A 12,391-nucleotide genomic window follows, 5' to 3' on the forward strand; every position below is an offset into this window, starting at 1 on the left:
GTTTGCAAGGAAAAACAAACTTTCCCATAGACGGCGCCAATTGATGAGTATGCTAAGATCACGATCTGAATAGAGCTTCCATGTATGCTCCCGAACTGACCTGCAATGGATGAACAGGGAGACTAGCTCCCCGTTGTGACTCAGACGCTCAAATCAGTTGAGAAGTAAGAGAAAGTAATTGTATTGTATGGTGCTATATGTGTATGTGTGCGTACCTTTCCTGGTCCCTCCATTCCTTATTTATAAAGTCCTGTGGGATGGTCCGAAAAGAGTCATAAGTCATCCCGCTACCTTTGGTGGCTATCCCAAATATGAGTCTTACTAAGTCACGGGAATTGGAGTCCCATTTGAATTTTACCTTTGGCCTTACCCAATGGGTCTGGGGTCCTCCCCCTGTTCGAACTCTTGGAGGCCGGTGGCTGAGGTCCGAATTGGTAGGTCTGCACTGCCGAGCAGGCTGGCCGAACTGACACGTGTCGTTGGGAGAGTTGACCCCTCTACAGGTACAAAATAGTTTCCCTTTTCAGTTTCTGGGCTCTTGTGATGGTTTAATGTTGTCAATCCTCAACAATAAAAGTCTTTACTTGTGGAATCCTAGTACTATACTACTAAAGAAGTTGCCTGAAATTGGTTTCTGGGAAGATAGCTATGTGTTTTATGGATTTGGCTATGATCAATCCTATGATGATTATAAGGTTTTAAGAGGTGTTTGTTGTGATGAATATTGGTTTAATGAAGAGAATTTCATATATTCGCATAGCATAAAGAGAAAGGGGGTAAGAGTTTATAGTAAAAGAAGTAATTCTTGGAAAAGAATTGGAAATTGTCCTTATAATGAGGTTTTGCAAGTGGATGGAGCTTATGTTGATGGATTTTTCTATTGGCTAGTGCTTGAGAAAAGGGGTAAGGATCAAATGTTATGTAGAAGGATTGGATGCTTTGATTTAGGAGATGAAAAATTCAAGAATTTGGAACTACCTAAGTTTACTGGGCATATGCTACATGTTGGGGTTTTAGAAAGGTTTCTTTGTTTGGTTTGTAATCACTATGAATCTGGCCCTGGAGCATGGACAATATGGGTGATGAAAGAGCATGGTATCATAAGTTCCTGGGCTATAGTGGCCAACATTCCAATTCTATTCAGAACTCCTTTTGTGGTTCCATTGTCCATTAACAAACATGGAGAAGTTGTGTTGCAAATGGGTCACAAGAAAGTTGTCAAGTTTAATTCCAGGAAGAATAAGTTTGACGTTCTTGTGCACAAGAATTTTGAGATCGAAACAGCTCTGTATACTGAGAGCAATCTGTCACCCTGCACTAATCCCAAAAGAAAGGCAACCACCGAGGCCAGAGAGATACTCAAGAGAGTGGAGTTGTAAACTCGATGGTACTTCCAGTGTTATATCTCTTCTTCTATGCCTTCCTTGTGTTAATTACTGTACTGCCTCCTTTTTTAAGTCTTGATCTTCAAATTACTTTTGCTGGTGTATAAACTCAACAACGAATGATACATGATGCACTTGTCTTGCTTATTACTTTGGCTTAAGATGAATTCATTTGTTAAAGCTATGGAAGCTTTCAATGTCTACTGATATTTTCTAAAGATATCCAACTTTTTTATTGACTAAGATGAGGGGAGAACGGAAAAACAGGAGGAATTATTGGTCAAAATGAAACTATTGGTCTAATAGAAGGGGGAAAAAAAACCTTAAACTGTGGGAGTATGAGCTAATCTAGAACACAAACATGTTAATTAACCTCTCAACAGCTCAAGAGTTAGCGTAGCTACATTAACTTTCTATCAATTTTGCACCTGACATAGTGCTAGCTTTGAATCAATTGCACTCTATGACTGTCACAAAATGAACACCTTCTTGTCCACTTGCATTCTTAGGAATTGAAGCTCTCCAACTATATGCTTCCTAATTATTAGGTTTGTGGCTGGACTCACTACTTCTATTTTGTACTCAATTTCCATGTCTAAAGCTTTTATTTGATTTGCATTAACATCAATCTACATGGCACATATCAACAACTCATATTTTATTGTCTTCTAATTATTTTAAAATCCTTGAATTAAGTAAAACCCAAATTTGTTCCTTTATTTTGGGGATAATTTCAGATACCTCCCTCAAGGTTTTTGACAGTTTCATTTAAATATTCTCTAAAATTAAAAATTACACATACCTCCCCCCTATGATAGATATGACAACATGTTAGCACCAAAAGCCTCATAATGACCAACATTTCCTCAAAATGTTGCAGCTAATAATATTGCAAAAATGTGAGAAAAAATTGCCTACAACACTAATATTTTTTTATGTGCTTCTTGGCGCAAGCATCTACAAAAGCAAAATTGATTTTGTTATTTCTCAACTATTATCTTGAGAAGCAAAATTGATTTCCTCAATTTGCCATAGAGAGGAATAATGCTAAGAGTTTTAAATAGGATGCATTTTTTATACTTTATCTAGGTTATATGATGCCAAGATAGAGCTGTTGCAAATTGTCCACTTTTTCTTGCTTCTAACGGTCATAAGTGCAGAATTGTATATGCACTCTTTGTTGTACTGAGAGGATCCTTACTACTTTCACATCTTTTTTCTCTTTTTTAATTAATTTTTATAAACAAAGTGGCAAATGTTTCGTTCAGAATATAAAGAGAGTAAAGTTGGCAAAAATTCATGTGTCTATACCTTTTCCCACTTTTTTGACTTTCCTTTAAAGGCAAAGGCTACAATATTTATCAAATGTGTCCATCAAAAGGAGATGAGTGTAATTTTAATTTTAGAGGGTATTTAACTGCAATTGTCTGAAACCTCGAGGAAGGTATACGAAATTATCCCTTTATTTTGCTAGCAAACACTAAATAAGAAAATTTGCAATTTGATAAATCAATGAACTATTTTATAAACATATGGTAAACAGTAATTTAATTTCAATTGACTTTTTACATATTACGATGCAACTATTCATTCTCAAACTCAACAGTTTTTATTTTTATCACCTTTTCTCAATTGTTTCAGAAAATAAGAAAAAAAATAGAAACAAGCAATCATAATGTTTTTATGAAAATAAAATAATAAAAAAGATAGACAAGAGCTCACATTTAAGACTTTTTTTTTGTTTTGGTTTAAGAATTGTACATAAGGTAGCTGCTGGCCTTGACAAGATGAAGTTTCTGTTTTGAAGTGCACTACAGGCTCCCCGTCTAGGTACTCGACCTCTAGTAGTGATGGAGCCAGAAATTTTTTTTTTCTAGGGGATCAAAATTTTTTCTAACAAAATTATCTTGATATGTTATGTTCAAAATAATTTTCATCTATTTAAATATATTACATCTAAAAACATCAAATATTAACATTAATTATAAAGATATGTTTATTTTGTAAATATACAGCATAGTCATAATGATTAAGACAAGTAATAACCTTTGATTAAATATTTTATAACATCATAAACCATCCAAGTTGCACATTATGAGAAGATATTCCAATATGTCATCTATACAATATATATATATATATATATATATATATATATATAACTATGTAGTGTAAAAATAACTATTTTCAATTAAAAAAAGATTAAAGTTATGTTAACATACCTTGAAATTCCAACCTCTTTTCTTAAAAGTAAAATGGTTTTACGTTCTTTCATAGAACTAAATTCATTTATTATTAAATCAATGCTAAATTTTTCGGCAACTTCCTTTTCTATGTATACAGTTAGGCAATCATTTAAGAAATTATCTTTGAGCTTATTTCGGAGTTTTGTCTTGATTATCTTCATAATTTAAAATGTCTGTTTTATAGTTGCAGTTGATACAGGAAGAGAAGTGAGAACAACTCTAATCAATTGGATTAAATTGTATATTTGTATATGGGCCAATAAAGTAATTATTTTTGTTTTAACCCATTAATAATTATGTATTGGGTCTTTTTATTATAATATATTAAATTGGGTCAATTTACTATGGATCATCAAATTATATGTTTAGGTTTTTGAAATTTCATAATATAAATTAACATTGAAAAAATTAAGGGAAGCCAACTTTGTTTTACATATATATTTATATACTATAAATTAAAATTTTCAAAATTTAGGGCATGGCCCCCTCAGCCCCCTTGGCTCCATCATTGACCTGTAGAGTTACTTTATAACTCCCACCCCAAGCATGGAACTAGTATTCGCTTCGCTTGTGACATGTAAATTCGTGGAGGAATTGATGTATTATTTGAGATGTGCCTTGTACGTTATTTGAGCATGGTAGTGAGTGAGTGAGTCTCGACGAGAGTTGGGCAGGTGGTTTGCCGAACCCTTTGGTTCGCCTTAGGGGACGTCTACACGGACTCTATAACTCTTTTTGCCATCAGAACTTCACTTTCTTGCAAATACAATCATTTGAAAGCTGGCATTTCTTAAAGGCGAACTCCACTCCTACGAGCTCACGTTACGTGAATTCTTGAGAGCTGGTATTATCAAAATGCAAAGATCCTATAAAAGAAACAACTAGTAGTATGATTTTAAAATTCGTAACAAAGTTGGGAGGATAAAATTCCTCCATTTTGTAAATTTTGAAATGCTAAGATGGATCCATTCTATTATGCTAACGGAGATGTATTATACTAACGGAAGTGTAATTTTTGGGAGGATAAAATTCTTACCAATTATTGTTTTTAGGTGTGAAGAAAGGTTTTGCAACTTAGATGTCTTGCTCAACCTTTGAGTATAGTCAATACTTCTTTTTGGTATGATTCTTAGCATTCTTTGGGTCCCTTGTACAAAAAATATAAATATCCCGTCTCTCTACTCAAAAGTTTTGGTATGATTCTTAGCATTTTCTGTAGTGTATTCAACTAATACAAGATAGGTATGGAAAGGTAAAGAATATGGCAAAAAAGTAGACACGTTGTAAAGCTGGCATGTACGGAGGATGAAGGGAATAATTATAAAAAAGCAAGTGTTACCTATAACAGGTGCAGGCGGTTTAGAAATGTTCATGGGCCCATCGACCGTGAGGCGTACTGCGAAAGCTGAAAATGTATTGAGGTGTCACGGAATTCACATAAGTATAATAGGCCTAGGAATAAAACACTGAAGAGGAAGCGTAAGCAGTACTAAACACAGCCATGCAGGTGGTATTTAACATAAACTGATTTTTGTGAAAGTAAAAAACATATTTCCTATAACATACCTGTTCTTTATGATATTTTGACATTACATCAACAAAATACTAGCTATTTATGGGCATTTTATTCTGAATCATTACATTTATGTAAAATACATAAATGTTTGTAACTAAAATTGAAAAAGTGTTACACTAATATTTTTATAAAAGGGAAACTAGTAGATTTTGTATTTAACAAATTTTACATATGTGAAAGTAAAAAAGATATTACCCATAACATACCAGCTCTTTATGGGTTTTTTACATTACATCAACAAAATACTAGCTATTTATCGGCATTTTACTCTGAATCATTACATTTATGTAAAATACATAAATGTTTGTAACTAAAATTGAAAAAGTGTTACACTTATATTTTTACGAAAGGAAAACTGGTAGATTTTGTATTTAACAAATTTTAAATATGTGAAAGTAAAAAAGATTGCGCCCATAACATACCAGCTCTTTATGAGTTTTTTGCATTACATCAACAAAATACTAGCTATTTAAGAGCATTTTACTCTTTATCATTACATTTATGTAAAATATGTAAATGTTTATAACTAAAATTGAATAACTGTTACACTTATATTTTTACGAAAGGGAACTTGGTAGATTTTGTATTTAACAAATTTTAAATATGTGAAAGTAAAAAAGATTGTGCCCATAACATACCAGCTGTTTATGAGTTTTTTGCATTACATCAACAAACTACTAGCTATTTTTGGGCATTTTACTCTGAATCATTACATTTATGTAAAATACATAAATGTTTGTAACTAAAATTGAAAAATTGTTACACTTATATTTTTATGAAAGGAAAACTAGTAGATTTTGTATTTAATATAAATTAAATATGTTAAAGCAACATTACAGGTGGTTTTATTAGTTACTTAATTTGTTGACAAGAAACAATGTTTCTTTTGCAAAATTTGTTCATTAGATTTTTTCAAATAATTAGGGTATAAAGGTAAATTTTCACAATCTTTTGTTAGCAATAGGCCCCAATTTCCTCCTAAGCAGTGACGAAACCAAGATTTTTTCCTTGGGGGGTGCCAAAATTATTTTCATATGTTATGTTCAAAATAATTTTATTCTATTTAAATATATGGCATCCTAAAATATCAAATATTAAGACTTGAAATCAGCTGTGGGAAGGCTCCGATAAGAACCTTAATGGAGAAAATGATGGTTGGAAAATTCTTCATTTTTGTGCTTGAAGGAAGAGAAATGGATGTGGGCAGAAGCTGTTTGAGAAAAAAGGGTATATACAGGGAGGACAACTGGAAAATGGATCAGCTTGTGTGAAGAAGGGAGAGCTGTTATTGTTGAAAAAATTTAAGTTGACTAATGAATGAAAACAGAAATCACGTTTGACTTTAATTCGTGCATTGACTTTGACAGTGTCAATAAGTGGGAATTTTTGTTCTTGGTTTCTAGAATGGTATTTGTGAAAGATTGATTTTGATCAATTGATATCAATAATTTTGGAATTGAATAATGTAGACTCACAAGTCACAACTATTGTGTGTATTTTATGACTTGAAGTTGTCTACAGCATTTAATTTAGTGCTCATTAATACATTAACTTGCCTAACTATGTTTTAGTCATACTTCACACTTGCATTAGAGTTTAAGCACTCAAAAGTATGAGACATATCAATTTGTCAGTTACAATTCATGAAATAAAATAGTGTAGAACCTGTGTTAGAATAATTTTAGGTTAAATGGTAAAGAAAAGAAACACTTTTACATAGCAATATAAGTGGTAGTCAGTTTTGGAAAAGCTAAGAAAGGATTAAAGCCCTGTTTGATAACCTAATTCAACACTTAAATTTAATGAATTCAAATCTTAATATATTCAGACCGGTTGATAACCAAAGATTAAGGGGCAAACTCCACTTTACCCCCCTGTGGTTTAGTGTTTTTTCACATAACCCTCCTATGGTTTTAAAAGCTATACATAACCCCCTTATGGTTTGGATTAAAGTGTCAAAGTGACGGAAATGATCATTCATAACGGTGTCACCTAAAATGTCAAAAATACTCTTATGTAAAGTTGAAATTTATGTATTAACCAAGGGGGGTTATGTGTATATTTTAAAAATCATAAGGGAGTTATATGGTAAAGTATTAAATCATAAGGGGGTTATATGGTAAAATATAAAAATCATACGAGGTTAATGTGTCATGTATTTATAAGGGTAATTTTGACATTTTTAGAAGTTCCGTTACGAGTGACTATTTCCGTTACTTTGATACTTTAATCCAAACCATGAGGGGGTTATGTATAGCTTTTGAAACCATAAGGGGATTATGTAAAATAAGGGAAAACCACAGGGGGGTAAAATGTAATTTACCCTATATTTGTATATGGGCCAATAAAGTAATTATTTTTGTTTTAACCCATTAATAATTATGTATTGGGTCTTTTTATTATAATATATTAAATTGGGTCAATTTACTATGGATCATCAAATTATATGTTTAGGTTTTTGAAATTTCATAATATAAATTAACATTGAAAAAATTAAGGGAAGCCAACTTTGTTTTACATATATATTTATATACTATAAATTAAAATTTTCAAAATTTAGGGCATGGCCCCCTCAGCCCCCTTGGCTCCATCATTGACCTGTAGAGTTACTTTATAACTCCCACCCCAAGCATGGAACTAGTATTCGCTTCGCTTGTGACATGTAAATTCGTGGAGGAATTGATGTATTATTTGAGATGTGCCTTGTACGTTATTTGAGCATGGTAGTGAGTGAGTGAGTCTCGACGAGAGTTGGGCAGGTGGTTTGCCGAACCCTTTGGTTCGCCTTAGGGGACGTCTACACGGACTCTATAACTCTTTTTGCCATCAGAACTTCACTTTCTTGCAAATACAATCATTTGAAAGCTGGCATTTCTTAAAGGCGAACTCCACTCCTACGAGCTCACGTTACGTGAATTCTTGAGAGCTGGTATTATCAAAATGCAAAGATCCTATAAAAGAAACAACTAGTAGTATGATTTTAAAATTCGTAACAAAGTTGGGAGGATAAAATTCCTCCATTTTGTAAATTTTGAAATGCTAAGATGGATCCATTCTATTATGCTAACGGAGATGTATTATACTAACGGAAGTGTAATTTTTGGGAGGATAAAATTCTTACCAATTATTGTTTTTAGGTGTGAAGAAAGGTTTTGCAACTTAGATGTCTTGCTCAACCTTTGAGTATAGTCAATACTTCTTTTTGGTATGATTCTTAGCATTCTTTGGGTCCCTTGTACAAAAAATATAAATATCCCGTCTCTCTACTCGAAAGTTTGGGTCTAACTATAAAATCAAAAGTTATTGACTTTATCAGAGGTGATGATTGGGAAGTGGCAACATGGGGGGAAGTTTACTACTTTGGTTAGTGACTTCAAAAAGTCTACTCCTTTATCTTTGCTATATAACTTATATCGACCGAATCAAATGGCATGAAGAAATTGTTCTGTTCTGGTGTTAAGGTAAGGTGGCTCAACCTGATATGGGGCAAAGCGCATATTCCCAAGTTTGCTTTTGTGCTTTGGTTGGCTATACAGGAAAGATTGATGGCAAAGGCGGTTCAACTTGGCGTGGTTCAACTTGGCATGGGGCAAAGCTCATATTCCCAATTTTTCTTTTGTGCTTTGGTTGGTTATACAGGAAAGATTGATGACAAAGGATAGGGTTTGTAGGTGGGGTGTCACTAATGAATCTATGAATCTGTGGACAATTGTTTTCTAGTCGTTACTTTTTGCATTGTGCTTGGGATACAGTTAAAAGGATGTGTTTTTTTTTTTTTTTTTTTTTTTTTTGACAGAGGTACTTTATATTAGAGGTAGAATGAGTTGGAAAGGATGTTTTTACTTTATATAGAAGTGGAAGTAGCGTGAGTTGGCAACAGGAAGTGTTATGGTGGAGTAAGCATACATGCTTTGATTCGTTTGTTCCTAAATTCAAGAGGTTGGTTTTAGCAACAGTTTGGAACAAGCATATTTTTTCAGCAATCCATAAACAGAAAATCCCATTTCTGATATTCAAAAAATAAAATAAAATTTATCGTAATTTATCAATGTGATGTGATATACCTTATTGCACAGTAATGCGAATCCGTATGAAAAACGAATCTGTACGGATCAACTACCCTGTTAACTTACTCGCTATCATGAACTGAATAAATCTTTTCAAAGCAAACCTACTAATGTAATTGTGCATCAGATTTGAAATGCCTAAGTGCTTAATCCACTTCACTTCGCTATGGTTGATTGGTTGCTTGAAAATTAGGCAGCAAGCGAGCAGAATTATCACCTTGAAAATATTAAGTAGATCATGTACATTATGAAGCATGTAACTTGATGCTCTAAAATCAATCACTCATCACTAATAAATATTAGATAAAAAGAATGACTGACTTTAATTATACTCAGTGATAGATGATTAATGTTTGCATTACTTGCATTACATGATATTTTCACATGGTGCGGCACCGCGTGTTCTTCATACTAAAGAAGGAAGTACGGAATCACTATAGTCCACAAAACATGCCGTCTTCATCAATCATTCTCTTCTTCTTCGATGTAACTTTCCTGAATATATGTGCAAGCTTTAAAAAAAAAAATTCAGCAAGAAACCTCAAAACTCAACTACAGCTCTGGTACAGTAAAGAAAGAATACAGAAGGCTGGGAGTTCAAGCGTGTGACAACATCAATGAAGCAACTAATACCCGAATTCTCTGCCAGCAAGGCTTTCTTCAGTCGATCCAGCCAAAATAATAATAATAAGGGAAAATCAGTTTTGGTCCCCCATATTTGGCCTGTATTTCAAATTAGTCCCCAATGTTTCTGTGAGAACCCAAAAAAAAAAAATTTCACCTTTTCTTAGTATTATTTTATTTCTTTGCTTCCATTTTTATATTTTCCTTCAATATATTAATTTCCTATACATTTTTATAAGGGAATATAGTTTTCAAATCATTTTCTTGGTACAAGTTAGTCCACGTTAAATTTGAAGTGCGTATTATGGAGGTGGGACCTGCTAGTGCGGTAAATGCGATATATTTTTGACGACTAGTTGGAGTTTTATGTTAAGTGATATTATTTTACAAGATGTTAGGAGACAATTACAGTATATTGAGATAGATTAACCATTGGAAGAATTAGATAAGAATTAACTCTTGGAGTGCCACTTGTCACAAACCTGTTGGACCTTACCTTTGACCAAGACTTCTCTTGATCTTTATCTTGGAAAATTTGGATAAACTTCATTCATTTGTTTCTTCTCTTGGCCGAATCTTCTAGCTAGAAAAGGAGAAAAGAAAACTTCCAACTTCAATCCTTGCTTGGATCTTGAGTTCTAGCCACTAACTTCATAAATTGCTCCATATAAAGTGCTAGTTAAGGAAGATTAGGAACTTGAATGGAAGGATTTTTGGAGGACAAGGCCTAAGCTACCATCTTTCATAGGAAGATAAGGTATTTTGCCAAGAACTTTCTATTTACTTCAATTAATTGGTGATTAGTGGTTTTTAGTTGTTTTAGATGTTGTTTTGTGGAAAATTAGCACTTGAATGCATGAATTCCAGATTAGGATTTCATTTTTTTTTCCAATTCTGTCGGTACTGTTACACCTAGTTAGAAGCCGATTTGGCCTTAGCACAAAACATTAAAGTTGTATAGAATGATGTTTTATAGTAGCCTGCAAAATTTCAACTCAATCGGAGCAACGTAGCCTGTGAAAAGACCGAAATACCCCTGCTGCCCTGTTTCTATCCGAACATACTAATCAGCTTCTGTAATTAGTTGTTTTGACAAGGAATACTACTGATTTGGCTGTCTATGTCTTCTTAAGACTTATAGCCTTGTATCTTAGCTTTCAAATGGCTTTGGAATCACTTGAATTGGAGTTGTATATTCTAAGATATGACTGAATGAGTCAGGACTGCCATAGTAAACTTCGAATTGGAAAATCTGGAGTTGTTTTGGTAAATTTGACCTAGATACATTGCAAACTGGACTGAGTGCCTTCTTCAACCTTGTAGCCCCCTATCTTAGCTTCGAAATGGTATAAGTTGCACCTCAATCCGATAAGCGTAGCCTCGGATGTGCCCATTCCGCAAAAACCTGTCAAAACTGTCTTTTATAAATTTCGTTTCCACACTTGTTGTTAGCTTAAATTTTTGTCCTTGTATTGTCTTGAGCATATTGAGTGGTTGTTTATGTTGTGTGTAATGTTGGGATTGATTGAGGAAAACAATGAAGTCATAAATGGCTGGAAAATAGGTAAATACAAAGGGCGTGCTGTCCAAATTTTCGCTCGAGGACTTATTTTCTATTTGAACTTGTATATTTTCGTTTGGCAAATATTATGACCGTTTTTCCATCTTAAAACGTGGTCCTTATTCAATTGGAAACTCCAAATGTTTACTTACTCTTACCAAATAAAGAGAAGTGGTTTAGGGTTTTCTTGGGTACTTTGTTCTCCTTTTTACATGAATTTCATTAAGACCTTTAGTTTATAAAATCTACTTGAATATGAGATGATTTTGAACCATATAAACGATTCCGAAAACAGTATTTCTTAGCCTATCTAGTTGGATTCCGACTTGTCTTTGGTTCAAGTGTTTTCATTGGAAAATTTTATAATCCTTTTGAGTTTGGTTTTACATTTGGTCTACGAAACCCTAATTATTTTGTCTACGGGTCTAAATGTCCTTGTTTCACTTTAATACCTAATTGTTTGTGCTGGATGAGCTGTAATATTCTGTCTCATTAACTTTAGGTTTTCTCGGTAACTGAGGATAATATCCGGAAGGATATTTTGCAAGTTGTTTTGCGTACATAGGTGAGTGTTCCTTGTTTGCTATATTATTCTTGACTCCATGATTTGTGTTATTGTTTGATAACGTGTTAAGTACTTTCCATGACTTTCAAAACAAGTTTTCTGGGCGAGTGTGTACTTCATCGCACTTGACCTAAATACGTATGAACTTTTCCATGATTTAATGATTGAACAAACGATTAGTTGTGCATGAATGTAAGCCTTCTGGCTGAACTGGGCACTGCCCTTCGTTACCGATCGACTCGAGCCAGAAGCGGACTTGGTCGGGCGATATGGTGACCCTGGGTGAACGTTTGGTATACTCGAGTATTACCTTGTAGTCCGGACAACGACCGGATGGGTGGAGCCTGGCCAACGGCCGGGAAGGGGG

At 33.6% G+C, this 12,391-nt stretch overlaps 1 protein-coding gene across 1 annotated transcript; it reads left to right on the forward strand.

Moving 5' to 3' along the window:
• Nucleotides 1–551: 551 nt before the first annotated feature.
• On the forward strand, nucleotides 552–1,379 carry LOC113735901 (F-box/kelch-repeat protein At3g06240-like). Its single transcript, XM_027262869.1, has one exon. The coding sequence runs from the start codon at nucleotides 552–554 to the stop codon at nucleotides 1,377–1,379; it is 828 nt and encodes a 275-aa protein (XP_027118670.1).
• Nucleotides 1,380–12,391: the final 11,012 nt, after the last annotated feature.

This window comes from Coffea arabica, chromosome 3c, assembly GCF_036785885.1.
Source record: "Coffea arabica cultivar ET-39 chromosome 3c, Coffea Arabica ET-39 HiFi, whole genome shotgun sequence".
Taxonomy (NCBI): Eukaryota; Viridiplantae; Streptophyta; class Magnoliopsida; order Gentianales; family Rubiaceae; genus Coffea; species Coffea arabica.